The 17,584-nt window shown below is 38.8% G+C and overlaps 1 protein-coding gene across 1 annotated transcript in view; it reads right to left on the minus strand.

Moving 5' to 3' along the window:
• LOC109393134 (neurabin-1-like) overlaps positions 1 to 17,584 on the minus strand; it is a 134,143-nt gene that overhangs the window by 13,748 nt on the left and 102,811 nt on the right. Inside the window, exons 14-15 of the mRNA XM_019662074.1 lie at positions 9,271 to 9,358; positions 9,089 to 9,172 (exon numbers count right to left, since the gene is read on the minus strand). Of these exons, the coding sequence (XP_019517619.1) occupies positions 9,089 to 9,172; positions 9,271 to 9,358 (172 nt within the window). The remainder of the gene's footprint in view (positions 1 to 9,088; positions 9,173 to 9,270; positions 9,359 to 17,584) is intronic.

Raw genomic sequence — 17,584 nt, forward strand, 5'->3', positions numbered from 1 at the left:
AGCATGCTGGCAGAGTAAGATTCATCCTCTGTAAGAAGTGCTTTTTATTCCTGGGTTGTGGACCAGTGCAGGGTTTCCCAAACAAGTCTGCTCAGAATCATGTGGGCAGCTGTTCAGATGCAGATTCCTGGACGCCCACACTTACTGAATTAGAATCTGAGGGAAAGGAAGGGCGGTGTCGACCTGGAATCTATTTTAGCACATATCTGAGCTGGCTCTTGAAGTTTTAATATCTATACTTATTAATATTATTTGAAATGCAAATGTGAGGCTTCTGGATCCGACTAGGTTTACTTACAGAAAATTATTGCACTGGCTCCCCATACCCTAATTTCCTCTTTCCCGGGTGACATAACGAGAACCAGTTGTCATCCTAATACTTAGTCTACAATGTAGATGAGAAATCTAAAAAATATGAATCTGGATGGTTATATAGGAGGACAGCTGAGTCCCCTGCCCCCCACCTTCTCCTCCCACCCTCCCCTCCAGGAAGAGAAACCTTATATCCTTAATATAAACAAATACAACTTGGGGAGGATCTTGGTTTTCTTAGCTTTGTAAAGTAATATATGTCCTAGAGCAGCGGTTCTCAACCTGTGGGTCGTGACGCCTTTGGGGGTCGAACGACCCTTTCACAGGGGTCGCCTAAGACCATCGGAAAACAAAAAGATATTTACATTACGATTCATAACAGTAGCAAAATTACAGTTATAGAGTAGCAACGAAAATAATTTTATGGCTGGGGGTCACCACAACATGAGGAACTGTATTAAGGGGTCTCGGCATTAGGAAGGTTGAGAACCGCTGTCCTAGAGGAAGATAACACTAGTATCTCTAGCTTTACAACCTTGGGAACGTCTCCATGGAGATGGGTCCCATGCCCCTCTTCCCATCCTTACTCCTTGAAAATGTAATTACCGACCTCTGGGGAGATAAATATCTCTGCGGATCTCACTATCTACCTGGTCATAATTTAACTTCTAAGGCTGGTCTTTTAGCTCAGGTGCCATAGTCTAGTAAAAATGCTCAGAAAGCTCCAACTGTGCAGAAACAAAAATATTTTCTCTGTAGTTTCACACTCTTATAATTGGGCCTATTTGAGGTAAACTGGACTTGATGATTACTTCCCCCTTTGGTTATACATTTCTGAATCGATTAAGCAAAGTAACATGGGAAATAAATCTTTAAGTGTTCCATTCACAATTCAAATAAGGTATGGTGGTGCTTCCATATATGGATACTGTTTCAAAGTTTATAAACAGGCCATTATGAACGGCAGCACGATGATCTTGTCCGACTCCCAAGTGAACTGCTTTTGTGACAACGCTTTTAGAGCAACCACCACCACTTTAAAAAAAAAAAAAGGACAGAAAATAAGAATATTGTGGCCTAATTTTTGTCATTGTAATGACTTTTTCAAAAGGACTTTTGGTAGTTTAAATCCTGGCCAGGCAACATTTCAAACAAAATCTGAAGACCACATCTGAACACTTTCATAACATTCTCACTGCCAGAAAAATATTCAAGGCTGATAATTCCAGGTGGACTTGTACATCCAGCACTGCCGACTGGCCCTGAGGCCACAGTGTCAGTGTGATGAAAGAGATCATGGAAGCTTAGCCTCAGGTGATATCCAGAGGCTTTCTTAGATAATGGAAGATAATGCAAGGCATGGAGCAAAAGTTACACAGAAAGCATTGCAAGCCCACATCTAAGGAGGTAACATCCTCACTGCTGAAACCCCCAGGTCCTGGGGTATTTTGAAGAGTCTTTTCTGAGTCTCCAGGAGGTCTGGCGTGCCTTTTTGAGGCTGTATCCTGTCCTCCTCATTTCCTTATTTATCCTCAAATTCTGTGACCTAATGTAACCTCTGTGTGTTTGCCAGGACCCATAAATAACTGAGCAGAGGCGTGCTCCCATTTGCTTGGACCTAAGAGTATGGAATATTCGTTTCAAAAAATAAACTCTCCATTGCTGTAAAATTACAGACCTATCACCTTACCAAACATGCTTTCTAAAATAAATACCATTTATCCTTTTAGATAAGTTGAATTCTTGGGCCTACAAAAGGTGCAGAGAAGTTTCGGAAACAGTTATCTATTACTGACCACTCTTACGGTCTGTTTCACTTGGTGGAGAAATATGTAGAGGATAACATAAAATTCTTCTTTCCCTCTTTCCTTGCTTTCCTTTATCCTTTCTTCCCTTTCCCTTTCCCATCTTAACTTTAACTCTGAGGCAGGTTATGGGCCAAGGTGCATAAGCTCCATATAGATCCTTCATAGTCTTCTTGAAAAATCAAGATTGGTAGAAGTAAACTCTTAATAGATCTGAAAATAATTTCTAGGGGTTCAAAATAGGTAGGCATCCTGTACTTCCTTCACCTTTTTTAGCTTGTACACTACCATTTCTGGAAAAAAATAGAATCACAAGTCATAGCTATATCTCAGATTGTTTTATTGTTAGTAACCAGGAGAAAGAATGGCTTCAAATTAAGTCTCTGTAACCCTAAAATATCATTTGGGGGTGTGGGAGGTCAGGTGGGAGGAGTAACTGTTTCCTGGCATTTAAATGGTTTATAAATAGTTAACAACTCTCTAGAGCAATTAACTCATTTTGAAACCAGGGGCTAACACCCCAAATATAATTTCTCAGGTAAACAATACATGGTGATTTTTTTTTTTGGTTGGTTTTAACTTTGAATACAAGGTGTATGAAGTATTCAGAATTTAATTGGATGTTGTCAAAATATAATTAGGAGTTCAGGAATTGCCAGAACAGGAAAAGCACAAACAGAATATAGAATTCAAGAAGGTAGTAAAGGAAGTTAACTGAAGAAAGTTAGGTGCAACCACAGGGCTGCAGACTTCCATTTACTCACATAGATGAAGTAATTCCGTAAGGTTCTAACATCCACCAAGAAGACTGAAGCTGTAAAGCCAGACCCTTCTGAAGGGGAGCTGGAGATCCTAAGGGCTAATAGCTATGACAAGCTAGTACCCCTCTGCAGCTCAAGCAACCTGGACATATCCTGCTTCCTGAGGTATGGTCTAAATCTCTCATCAATAACCAATAGCCCACCTGAGATGGTCACTGTAGAATGTTTAACCTTAACTTATGATGAGGTTCAGGATACGCTACCTCAAAACATGGCACCTTGTCATAGCGAATATTTTAAGCTGAAGGAATCTGAGAAGTGGCAGGTGCAGGGAGGGCTGTCTGACCTCCCCCATGTCCCCTAAAGCAGGTCATAAGATCCTCATGTGAGAGAGGCCCTCTCTATACCCCTATATCAGGTGGAAAAGAGCATCCTCACCTCCATAGATGGAGGGATGTCAAGAGGAATCTGAGCAAATGAATGCATAGGTCTTGCTAAATTTCCCATTTCACTATCCTTATCTTATACCCTTGGTGTCCTATCACATTTTTCCATGACTTTTCACTCTTCATCAAACCTATTAAAACAATGGTCAGGCTTCACCTCTTCTTTCTTCATTTCCTTATGAAGGTTCCTACATCCCATAAAAAAAAATTAAGTAAATTTGTATGCATTCCCCTTGTTAATCTGTCTTCCATCAGACTAATTTACAGGGCTGCAGCCAGATGGGACCTAGGAGGGTAGAGGGAAAAGTATGTTTTTTTCCTTCCCTACACTCATTTGAGATAGAGAAACTGTTCCCTTAATAAGTCTTCCCCATACAGAGAAGGTTTAAAATGAAACAGCAATATGATCATATAAATAAAATACATATTATCAAAACAAAAATGTTAAGTTTAAGAATAACATATTGTTTAGGATTTAAAAAAATATATTATTAAAAATCTGAGAAATGTGTTTATTGATTCCATGAACATATTTGATTTCAGATTTAACTGATTAAAATGTAAAATGACCACAATGATAAGAACATTGGGATGTTTAGAGTCACTACGGTTAACATTTTAATTAGATTTTTGAGGTTTTTATTTTTAAGAATGGGAAAGGGTTGACTTGTTAGGAATATAAGTTTGTTTGGTTTCAGGCATTGGGAAGTACCTAAAAAAAGAAAACTGAATAGATTAAATTTATAAAGCAGCTAGAACCAGGACAGATAATTATGAGGAAACGAGTCTGTTGTACTGAGGCTAAGCAAACATTATTCAAAGGTCTCTGTGAAGGTGACTGCTTTTATTTTATATAACATTTTACCAGAGGTATAAACAAAACAATAAGATTTGTAAGTTGAACTGAACCTCAAAAAAAGCTAGGTTTTAGAATTGGAGACTTCAGTAACTTACTCTTAATTTATAACCCTAATAATTCTCTTTTTAAGAACATAGTTACCTTTGGCCATTATAAATGTCAAGTGAAGGGGAGAACCCATAGAATTTATATTGCCAAAGTTAGGCGTCCACAGGTGTTTTGCTGAGTTTTTGTCATCGTTGTTCATGGCCACACAGTGGCTTGGTAATGTCTTCCTTAAAACTTTCTAGGCTGTAATTAATTTGCCTTCTTTTAATGGCTATTCTCTGCTGGCCATTTACAATTTCATTTGTGTTTTCTGTTTCTTAAAAACTTTTTTTTTTTTTAAGCTGAGCCATCCTGCCACCTGTTGGCAGCTCAGCGGCAGCTCAGCTTGGGCGGGACTTGAACCGCTGTTCTCAGAGCTCGCACTCTTGAGCGAGCTCTTAACCAACTGAGCCACTCAGCAGGCCCCTTAAAAGCTTTTTTTAAAGGACAGTTGTAGCTCCGCTCTGGGTGCTCCTGTGTGCCAGGTCTGGGCAGAGGTGAGGTGTCTGTCTTTCTGCACATGTGCTCCACCAGCCCCTTAAGTCTTCTGAAAGGCATTTCCACTCCAGCTTAGGAGCGCAGCTGCTGCCCATGCTCAGCCACAGGACAGGGTCGGATCTCAAACTCACTGGAATTCCACCCTTTTGTCTACAGCTTCTTTGAGAGGAACAACATCTATGAAGGGCTGTCTGAACTATAAACCACACAGCCCATTCATTCGTCAAGATATTACCAAAGTCACCCTTGGATGAACAAGACTGCCAGCAAGATACATCCAGAGAATACCTTGTTTTATATCCCTGTGATTAGAACTGCGTTAAATATAATGATAGCTGTTTATATTAAGGACTTAAAATGTGCATAAATGGGATTCTTTCAATCCTCCCAATGACCTAAAGAGGTATGTGATGTATGCATGTGTTTCTGTTTCACAGATGAGGAAACTGAGGCACAAACAGGTTAAGTAACTTACCCAAGACGATAAGTGGCACAGCTGGGATTTGAACCCAGGCTCTCAACCACTTTGACATTATGCTTTCGGCTTTCACTGAAGGCCACTGTTATACTTACTATTAAGGTTGAAGATGTTCTATTTTAAGTACCAACTTTACTTTTTCCTTTATCTTATTTTTCCCTATCCAATTTACTTTTAAAATAAACTATATTGTATCATACATACTTTTATATATAAACAAATCATATTTGAAACAAAAAAAGTACAAATAGATTTTAAAAAATAAACAAGAATACATGCTAATTTACAGATCAACTAAATAGTTAGAAACCAAACATTATGTAAATTAAAATTTTCTAGTAGCCACATGAAAAAAACATTTAAAGGTAAAATTAATTTTTATAATGCATTTTCCTTCACCCCAAATCCTCAAAACATTATTTCAACAAGTATTCAGCATTATAAAATTATTAATAAGATATTTCACATTCTTTTTTTTTTTTTCAGACTAAGTCGCTGAAATCCAGCAGGCATTTTCTCAGATGGCTAGCCACATTTCAAGGGCCCAGTGGCCGCATCTGACTAGAGCCCCACACTGGACAGTGCAGATAGAGATGGATGGGCAGTTAGAGACCAGGCAGTTTAAGTCCACCTCACTGACTTTTTCGTAGGAAACCAAGGTCCAAGGAATCCAGAGACTTATGTCTGGCAGCGTCAGCATGAATACTTGGTTCCAGCTCAGTGTTTTTTCCACTGTGGACACTTTCAGGGTGAAGCAGATTTACTTCCCCAGAGGACTGCGTCTCCCTTCCCTGTCACTTTCCACACGCCATCAACTGGCCTGGTTCTGAGATGCACAGATCCGCTCACAGGGCCTTCCATTCAGTGACTCAACTGGGAGCTTCTCCCAAAGAGCTCCGAAGCACACAACCCCCTGACATCAGTGGCTACCTACTCTAGAATTTGGGACAGTACTTTATTTTACTCTTTGGTGTGTACTTTAAGGGATGAATCAGCTCTGACAACTAAAAGTTTCCTACTTTTGGTATCTGCCACGTTACCGGTTTAAATCAGAATGTTCACTGAGCACGTATTTGAAAAGAATGGAGCTAAACCATATTACTTTGTAGGGTTTCCTAATGAATTATTATTATTTTAACCTCATCTAGTTGTTTCATGTTGGTCATGCAGTTGAGTCATTATGTCTTCACAAGGAATACAATAAACTCTTTTTACTCTTTGGGAGGGAAAAAAACTAAACCCAAGACCAAGTTGATCAAATGTCTTGCCTCTTTAATGTCTCATAGTCTCAGGTTATAACTGAGGAAATGGCCTCACTAGATTTTTGCAACCTTATAGGAACTGGAAGAAAGGTCTTGGAGATAAGATTCCTAACTCAGTCTCTGCATCCTTCCCTCCTTTTTCTGAGAAAGCCTCACAGGGGTGATGCGTTTATCCCAGTTCTTCTCTACAACTGCAGCGGGGATTTGCAGCTAATGGTGCTGCTCACCCACCCACCTTCAGGGGCCCTGCGAAGCCAACTCGATTGCATTAAGCAACTACCGGGCAGTAACTGTTTTTCCTGGAATATCCACTGTCCATCTAGTGTACATAGGGGAACAGAGGCTGTCATTAGATGGGATTAGTGTTAACCAAGAAACAGAAAAAGTCCCCTCTTCTTCCCTGTTCTACTATTTCAATTACATAAATTCCTTTCCGTTCTGCCAAAATTCTACTGTAATTACAAATAATTTGACAATTATGATTCGAATTCAAAACTATTTTGTAGCATTGGTACATGTGGAACGATCTGTGACTACTGAAGCCAAGAGACTCCAGAGTGAATGTTTTAAAAACATAGAGCTGGCTGGGCAGCCAAGCTAGAAGCCTGGCTGGCTGCTGATTCAAAAGTTGGCACTGGCTGTGGTGACGCAGCACGCTGATGACAGCCCACACCTACTACCCATGCTTCGGCCTGGACCCGGAGTCAAGATGTGCTTGATTTTCATCTGGAATTTACACAAGGCAGTGACACCCTCTGGCTACTATGATGAAATTTAGTCAGCCCTTCTTGTCCCTGCTGAATGCCTGGGCTTATTACATCCCTTTTAGCCTCAAAAGTGAGAGGGAGGGACTGCCTCAGAAGTCCCGGGACGAAAGGGAGGACAGTGTACCTTCAGCAGCGTGGTCCGCGTTTCTCTCCCATTTTGTATTTGAGTCAGTTGGTCTCGGTCTCTCTCTCTCTCTCTCTCTCTCTCTCTCTCTCTCTCTCTCTCTCTCTCTCTCAGTGTCATTTGTTGCTCTTTTCCCTGAGTATATTTGATAGTTTTCTATTCTTAACTTATTTAAGACACAAAGTAGACTTTATATTTTATATTTCTCACTCCAAAGCCACACAAAGTTACATTTCTTTTGAGTTGCATTATGGCCTTATTTTTCCTGACACTTGTCCCCAGTATAAACAGAGCTTTCTACCCTTTTCCCATTTTGCAGCATAAAGGAAACCCAGGCTAACAAAAATTATTAATTTAGAATTCTCTCTTCTCACTCCCCAACTCATTCTCCTGTAATCCAAGGGAGAAGGTACAATTTCTCACCAAGCTGATGCCAGAAAAGAAAACAAACACACAAACAGCAAGGGACAACCTATGAAATGGACAAATGGTCCCCAAATGATTTTACAGTCTTTTGTGCATAGCATTTTGTTTGTTTCTTCCTTAGTCTATGGTTTTGAGATGATCCCCAAATTTCATAAAGAAATATAAGTACCATCAGATGCATAAGTAGGTGAAGGTGACATGGAGTGTTGGAAAGACATCTAGACAGAAGGCACAAGCCCCAGCTAAGTGGCATTAATTGCTTATTGAATAATCCTGGGCTAATCAATTAAATTCTATCAAGGTGAAGTTCTGCATCAATAAAGTATGGTATTATTATCAGCCCTCCCAATCTTATTGTAAGAATCAAATAAAATGGTAAATATAAAAATTGCCTGTAACTCAAAAATAATAATAGCAAATTGTTATCTTCATTATTATTTTTGAATACCTCCTATGTGCCAGATACCATTTTAAATGCTTTATATGAAAATTCATTTAATCCTTACACTAATGTTACGACGTAAGTACTGTTATTATCCTCCTTTCACATATGAGAAAATGGAGACACAGAAGCTAAATAAATAAGTTGCCCAAGATTTTAAAGGTGAGAGTTCTGAAGTCCCAGGCAGTCAGACTTCAGCGCTCTATGCTTTCCCATCTCCCCCATACACGCCTAAGTTTAAAATGATGTAATCTCAGAATAAAATTGGGGAAACTTGACAACATGCAGTTGAAAGCTCACTTCTCTATAGGAAAGTTGTTACTGGACAGTCAGCATAGTTGATAGGGCCTGCAATCAATGAAAGGGCTGAGTCCAGCAGGAGACAGTGGTCATTCTTACACGCATGTGGACAGAATAGGCTTGAAAGCCAACAGATTCTTATATGCAAAATTACCCTTGCAGAATTAACAAAAAGAGAAGACAGTGGAATTGTGAATAGCCAGGCAACAAAGCTGAAATATGTCTAAGTGTTTTAGCATATATCACATAGATATATTTATGCTGTATTTAGATAAACATTTATTGAAACTGTTCATGAGAACATCGTTCTGAAATTCAGCTAATGGATATACCCACGGCCATGTGTAGGCTTTCACTGAAGAAAGACAAATATCAACGGTGCGATTTTCTTCATCTCATCTCTAGGTATGTGACTTCAGCTCAAAGACATTGACCACTGATTTTGACCACCATTAACAATGGAAGGTGCCAGAAAGTTTAGATACAGAGATAAATCTGTGTTCTTAATCCCCCACCTGTACCTGCCACTTGGAGAAAACCTATTGGCTTCTTTTTCTTTTTCTTTCCATTTCCTTCCCTTGTTGGAATTCCTTCGCAACGGTGCCCTATAATGACAGCACACAGTCAGAAAGGGGAAGTTGACATTTTCTCCTTTCATCCTACTTTTACAGAGGGCTTGCTTTTGACATCTTGAAGTGCTTACCCCAGATCCACAAACTTCCGCTTAATTTTTCCTCCTTGCACCGCCAATGAACTGGATGCCCTTAGTGATTTGGGACCTTTGGCACCATCTAGGATATACACATATGTGAAGAAGACCAATTATTATTATTATTTTTAAAGCCATGAGTCAAAAGTCCCTCTACATCTAAGGAATTTGCCTCAATTCCTAACTCTCAAAGAAAATAATGGATGCTTTTTTTCAGATATAAGAAACATAGCTATGTTGAGGAACATTCAGTTAAGCCAGGAGATGTCCTGTTGGACCGAAGTCGAACACTCATCACAAAGAGCTTTGGCTTCAAATATATTGGACTGAACAAAATAAGGAAGAACAAACACTATCAAATCACCCTTTACATCCAAAGCAGGGACGGCCATGACTTTCATTTTGTTCCTTCTCTGGCTCCAGCCTGAGCTCTGTCTTCCATGTCTTTTGTGCCTTCCGACAGGAACGCAGCCCCTATATCTCCCAAGCCCAGTACTGAAACAAAGTCACCCCCAAGAGTCTGGGAGTTATAAGGAGAAAGTGAGAGCCAAAGCTCTGCTTTCTGGTCTCTTCCTTGTAAACAGCCCGTGGCCAGTCCTAGGACAGTGGAGCATGGGGGAGACTCCTCAAGCAGGAGCTCCGCTCTAAGACATCTGTATCTTTGAAAGCCCTCTCTTTGAAACTGGGTTGGAGCACAGCTTGGCCGGCCTCCCGTGATGCTGAAGACACCAAATGCTCCTCAGAGTTTGGAGCTGAATGATCCTCGCTTCTCTGAGTTACACTGGGGCTCTAAAGGGCGGCAGTTGCTGGAGATGGGAACACTCGAACTGATGCCAAAAACCAATCCGTGGAGCGGCTTTGTGAATGGAGTTCAATGTCAAATGTACGAACTAGATTCCACCGGTGCCACTTATTCCACCTTGGACAAGGCAGGTAAGTCCTAAGGCTCTACCTGGAACTATTTAGCAAAGGGTGCTGCTCGGTGTTATCTTTCAGCATGTCCAGTTATCTGAGATGATTAACAAAGGGTGTTTTAAATTTGATGCATATTTGAGTGTGAAACTACCTTCCTAATTGTCTGTTGTGTTGGTATGTTTGTCTGTTTTTAAAATTTTTTTAAAATTCAGCAACTTTCTGGCATGGAGTGTCGTGAGTCCTCCTAGGAAAGTGTTCAATTAACCATGCAGGTTAGTTTTGCTTACAATTTTTTTTTTTTAATTTCAGGAGAAATTTCTAAACACACATACTTATAAAACATGAACTGCACATACAGTTCTCATTGTTTAAACATAAAAGTCTATGTTTAAAGCGCTAAAGCAGCACAGGATGTTGACAAACACTCTAAGGATTTTCATATTTTATATTTTCAGTTAATGATACTCAGATTACAATAGTCAATTCCATGAAAAGTACATCATGAAATGCAAGAGTCATAAATGCATCCATGTCAAAATCCACTTTTAGCCTCAAATATTTATTATGAATAGTGCATCATAGCTCTTTGGGTAACTGAATTAAATAGCCGCAAATGTGACACAGACAAATAAATCCACAGACATGGCACAAATGCCTTCTGAGATGATTTTTGCCAATGGACATTAAAAAAAAAAGCACAATTTCAATTTTCTTAATACAAGCCAAAGAAAAGTCAGTGCAGGATTTTTCCAGATCCATCCTAAAGTAACTCTTAACGGCTAGGACTGTGCAAAGTTGAAAAGGAGGCTGCCTAATTATTTTCTGAATTAGAGATAGCTGGGAGAAGTTTTAACAAGTGGCAGAGGACCAGATGAGACAACGTACATGGAAACACTCTGTAACCTATTAGTGTTACAGTTACTAGACATCTCAGGACTAAGAGCCTCATTCTGCCCATCACAGAGCCCGCTGCTAGGCAACCTCACATCATTATCTCACACATTTGCCAAAGTATGTTCCAAGGAACACTTAAGTGAATGCTTTCAAAAGGCTGAAGAAGCAGGATTAGGTAATAATGCACTGTCTCACTTTAAATCAATCAAGTACACGTTAATGGACATCAGAACTTCGAGTCTGCATAAAAACCAACAGTGGAGTGTTACGATTTCAGGAAAAGAAACAGAAATGGGACATTTTTGTTTGTTTACGTAGTTATTTAGCTTTATGTAAAATTTCCATTAGGCTTTCTGAAATTCTTCCAAAACCACCTTCACGAGCCATTAGAAGTCTGGTGACCCAGTCTTCATTTTCAAAGGTAATAAATGATCTCCTGACAGCGAAATCCAAAAGCTTTTCTTGGACTTGGTTCTCCTCAATCTCACTGCAACAAGCCGCCTCTTGACTACCTCTCCCTTATGGTGGGGACTCCCACAACCACCTTCCCAGGAGGCTTCTTTCTTGAGCTCACAATCTCCTCTGCTAAAAATGAGTTCATCACCTTTCCCCACAATGTTTCTGATTTCCTATTTTCTATTAATGACAAGACCATATTTTCTGAGGCTTAAAAACCCTGTGATGGGTTTTGACCTCTTCACTGTCTTCTCCCTGTATCTAGACAACTTCTGTTTCAAATGTTCTTGTATCATTTTGTCCTGACATTGTCTATTGCTCCTCCTGAGAGGTTATCATCTCCTCACTCATCTTTCCCATACCTAGTGTCTTTTCCTTTTTGTTCCTCTGCTCAGACATCTTGTGGTTTCCTAGTAAGGTAAGGTATCTAAGGTATTTAAATCCTCCTCTAAGCAATGATAACATTTACTATTTCTATATGTATAAAGGCCTAATGCAATATATTAATAATATATGAATCCTGTAAATATTTCTTCCTGCCAGGACATTAATTCAAGAAATATTTTTAAAGGCATGTTCTGTGTCAGGCAATGTTCTAATAGCTACACATACATAAAATCAGAATGATAATCTCTTAAAAATCATGAGTAGAAAGCTCAAAGCACTTAATTTACACTCCTTAACCTTGTCTGAACAGAGGTCCTTTGCTACATAAGTCTATAGACCAAAACTTTAGTATTAGGCTACTCAAAGAACAGGCATGTGGGAAAGACGTTCAAGCCCTCTACTGTCATATAACCTGTTTTACAAACCTCTAGAAATTAACTTTTACTTCTGCTAATTTTAACTGAAATGGAGTTAGATGTCTATTATTTAACCAATTATAATGGGACTCCGCCTCACCTAGTGTCCACTGAGGTCCCACAAATATGGAGACAAAATGTTGATTTATGAATGCAGTATTGACATGATTTAGAAAACACCCAACTTGAATGAGGTGTTTGATAATAACAGGGTGTTAGCCTCAGCGTTACAATCAAATACAGCTATAACTTAATGACTACCTTTGTAGTAACTTGATAGACCAAAATTCATGGTATATTACTTTTTTAAAAAATCCAGATAAATGGCAACCAATGACTAAGACATTTTCAGAGTTTATCCAGCAATGCTGAGTGGAAGGAAATATACGTCTAAACCAGGGGTCAGCAATCTTTTTCTGTAAAGGGCCAGATAGTAAAAATTTTAGGTTTGTGGGTTCTTATCTCTGTCACAACTATTCAACTCTGTTATTGCAGCATGAAATCAGACAGTACGTAACTGACTGAGTGTGGCTGTGTTCCAATAAGATTTTATCCACAAAAACAGGTGGAGGCCGGACTGGGTTCGATGACCTCGGTTCTAGAAGACCGGCGTTGGTTATCTGGAGAGACACACTTAGTAATTGTCTCTTGGACATTAATTTTTTAAATTACATTTATTGGGGTGACAATGGTTAGTAAAATTACAACACTTATTAATTTATCCAAGAAACTTATTATGCATCAATTATATGCTCTACTCTCTGCTGGGAACTGAGAATACAAATATGAACGAGAAAACTTTGGCTCACACTTGAAAACTAGATCATTTATTATCATACACAAGTGATGGAAGCAGAAGTAACAGTGTGTAAATTTCTGTGGGATCAGAGAGAAGAAAATAATTCACTCCCTCTGGGAATGGGGAGGGTATACTTAGTGTCCATAAAAGGTGGTGAGATTTAAGCTGGGCTCTGAAGAAGGACCAGAAATGTCCTACAGTGGAGTGTTAGATAAGAATGTAACATGAAGTCTAGTTTGTACTTGTATTACTGAACTCCATGACAGTTCCTTTACTGAGGAGCTAATGAGTTGTGAGAACCACACACACACACACACACACACACACACACACACACACACACAGGGAAATCAGGTTAACCATATTTAATCTCTGTTGAGTGTAGGTCTATATAGCAGATTAATCTTATACAGCAAGGAACTCAAGGATGCTACAGAATGTTATTCTCCAATTTGGACTTTTCAGGATAATGAAGTTAGTTCCTACTGTTAATCTATGTTGTATCAGCCCCTACAATGTCATAAAAATGAAAGCATGGGATTTTCCTAATGATTTAATGATACTGAGGTCCACCTTGGGAACTGGGCAGAAAGAGTCGTTGAAGGACATGAGAGAGCTGTAGCAGTGCTGGTGCTGCAATGAACAAGCAATTCATCAGTCAGCCCAGTCTAATGAGCATACCCCAAATACACAGTTAACTTTATTCTGATTTTATGCTCACCGAGCAACTTTCTGATTTATGAACCTACCAACTAGGAGAGATAGAACGAAACAAATCAATGATGTTGATTATTATGTCAGCTGTACCTCCCAAAGTAATTCAGAAAATTAGTATTCGGGTTTAGAAATCAGTGTTTTCTAAGTTTGAACAGCACGAATAGGTCACTCTGAACTTGCTTAAATCAGGATGTACAAGTATTACTGAATTTCTGAAAACTAAGGTCTGGAGTCTTGACTCTCAAGGCACTGACTAGTAATGGACTACTTTCTGAGAGTCAGTTGGCTGACAGGTCTCCTTGACATCCTTTATATTTTTGCTGGAGACAAGAATACAAAGATGAACAAGGTGAATGAGAAAACCCTTGCTCACACTTGACAACTAGAGCAATTATCATACACAAAGTGAGAGAAGGTACATCAGAGCCTGAGCATGGAAGGCAAGAAAGTATAGGGCCTCTCTAGTTGTTGATGGTGGCGGTTGTAGAGTGTCAGAGACAAGGTGTGTCACAAAACAAACACGCAAGCAATAAATGAGAGAGAGGAAGAGAGAGGGGAGAGGAGAGAAGGAGAAAGAGAAGAAGGAGGTAGACAGACTAGCTAGCAAACTCCTTGAGGGAAAGGAAGAATTCTTTCATTGTATATTCAGCCTTGAGCACAGTGCCTGACACAGAGTAGGTGCTCAATAACTACATGTTGACTGACTACAGGAGTGAATACATTAATGTCAATGAACATGGAAGGCATAGAAAACGCTTCTTCAAGGCTGGAAACTTTCATCATGGGAAAGAAAAATGTGAGGCACTGCTTTCATCTGGTCACAGTTAATACCTAACAATGGTTATCACACTAGTAACTGAATATTTATGAAATCAGTGCCTTATAAAATCAAATACATGGTGATGGAAGGAGCACTGACTCTGGGTGGTGAGCGCACAATGTGATATACAGATGATGTGTTACAGGATTGTACACCTGAAACCTATGTAACTTTACTAACCATTGTCATCACAATAAATTTCATTTTAAAAAGGAAAAATAATTATGTAAATTAAAGAAAAAACAAACCTCAATTAACGGTTGCTTCTCAGTTACCCAGAAGTACGAATAGCCCAGGAAAATCGAAAATGGGAATGCTCAAGCACTTGTTCTCTGGAGAAGAAACTACTCTCCCCCTACCTCTTGGTTCTGGTTACTCCAGCTGAGAGCTTCACCCCAACGAAGCTGCAGTAGCAAACAAGGGAGGCATTGGGGAAAAGAATAATCCTGCTAATTACTGCTAATCGCATTTTACTGTACATTACTGCTAATGGACTGCAAAGCACCATTCACATCCATGTAATACTTCTCCAGGCTGAGAGGAAACATCTGCTGACTTCAGAAGATTCATAAATACATTAGAACTAAAAGGCAGAGACAAATAATCTAGACAAGAGTTAGCCATTTTAAAAATCTTTGGGTCAGACTGCATGTGTGAGTGATCCACTCCCTGTGATACTACAGCTAGTTATGCCTGGGAAACTCAGTGGACCACAAAGTATTAACTTATAGCTCTAATGCCTCTGCTGTTTTGCTTTCTTATGGACCAATGAAGGTCTATACATGCTTTTCCTGAAGAGATGATAGAGGGCTTGACACAAGCATATTTATATAGAAGGTCTATTATGACCCACAATTTAGGTTAATTAATGAGAGTTTGAAGCCTTTCATTCTTTTGGGAGTAGGCCAAAATCACAGTGCAAGTCCTTCACCAACTTGACAACCACTTTCGATGAATTAGTGGGCTTGACCTGTCTTCTTTTATCTCCACTGGTATTTTGTCCTCGCTAAGTACTTCATTTTTACCTCAAAACTTCTAGAAGATCTGTGTTTAGGCTCAGTCTGTGGAAAATCATTCTAGCAATTGACAGGCTCAGGAAAGGAAAGGAAACCAGGGGAAATATCAGAAACAAAGCTATGATGCTTACCAAGAGTTTCAAAACAAATTGAGCCCCCACAAAAAAACTGTATTTCTATGTTCGCCATATCCTGTGGGTGCCAAAAAAATGTATACACATGACTTAGATTCATCTTTTGTTATTGGTATATATTGAGTATTACAATTTTAATACAGTTTTTTCCTTTCTTAAAATGTGTACAAATTTTTTTGGCACCCTCTGTATTTGTAGAAAGATTATAATTTTTGATCTGGTAGAGATAAATGAGTATGGACTTCTCAAAAACGTGGTGATGGACAATCGATCATACAGGCAATGTAGACACGTGTCCCACACGCTGCTGGTGTGGGTGGGTGGAATGTAAAAGTTTTGGCAACTTGATGGGTATCTTATTTAAATGATCATTACTTTGATCATTCATAAGGCTGATCATCTTTTCATATTTTATACGTAAGGCAGATTTTCTCCTCAGTGAACTGACAGTTCACTTCCTTACCCTATTTTTGACTTTAAAAACATTCTTTGAAGCTACTTGTATATTAGAGATAAAATCTATCAATTAACTTTGTATATGTGGTCCTTTTTTATGTTTGTTGTCTAATGAAATCAAGAGTACTTATAAAATAGTTGCAGCATATAAAGAAGAAACAACGGAACGAACACCCATTTCATTTGTCCACCAACCCGCGCTGTTGTGTATGCTTCTGAAGTTCCCAGTGTGTTCTTCCCCATTTCTGTTCCCTGACACTGCCCCCCAAGTAATTAACTTTTTCATTCCCATTCATAACCTCAACATTTTGTTTGTATCTCCAAATAACCTGCTAGTTTCATTTAACTCTATATAAATAGAATCATATGTATTCATCTGTAATTTGCTTTATTCTCTTGATGTCTTGTTCCCACGGTTCGCTCCCGCGGTTACGTTTCAGTGTGGTTTATTCATTTCCCATCCTGTACAGATTCATCATAGGAATATACTGCAATTTGTTATCTATTCTACTGGTGATTATTTTAATTCCCAGTTTTTGGTTGTTTCCAGGTCATGCTATTTTACACAACAAGGCTGTTATGAATACTCTTGTACATGATTCTTAGTAGACAAGTGTAGAATTTTGTCTTTTTAAAAAAATTTTTTATTTTAAGGAGGGCGCAGCTCACAGTGACCCATGTGGAGATCGAACTGGCAACCTTGGTGTTATCACACCATACTCTAGCCAACTGAGCTAACTGACCATCCCTCTATTTTTATTTTTTTTATAGGTCAGACAGAATTCAGTTATAAAACCACCTGGGCCTAGTGCCTTTCTAAATGAAAGCTATAAAAATACATTTCATATCTGTGATTATTGGTTTATCCAGGTTTTCTTCTTCTTATCTTAGATCAACCTGAGTACTTTATATTTTGATAGAAAATCCTTCATTTCCTGTAGAGTTTCAAATCTACTACCATAGAGTTGGCATCCTGTCTTTTAAAAAAAAATTTTAATCTCTGTATCTCCTTTTTAATTTTTTGATTATGTGGGGTTTTTTCTCTCTTTTTTTCCTCCTTAACCCGTCCTTCCAAGGGGCTATTCATTTTTAACTGTATCAATTTATACATTTTTATTGCATTTTTGAGGGGAGGGGAGGGGAAGAGAGGAGGAGTTAAGACTAGGCTTTTCATTTCAACAAAAATTCATTAAATTTAGCTTATATCTTCATTATCCTCTCCTTTCTATTTTTTGGTTTTTGGCTGTTCTTTTCCTATTATTTTGAATATTTTCAGTATTTGTTTTTAACAATAAAAA

This window comes from Hipposideros armiger, unplaced genomic scaffold, assembly GCF_001890085.2.
Source record: "Hipposideros armiger isolate ML-2016 unplaced genomic scaffold, ASM189008v1 scaffold_365, whole genome shotgun sequence".
In the NCBI taxonomy this organism is placed as follows: Eukaryota; Metazoa; Chordata; class Mammalia; order Chiroptera; family Hipposideridae; genus Hipposideros; species Hipposideros armiger.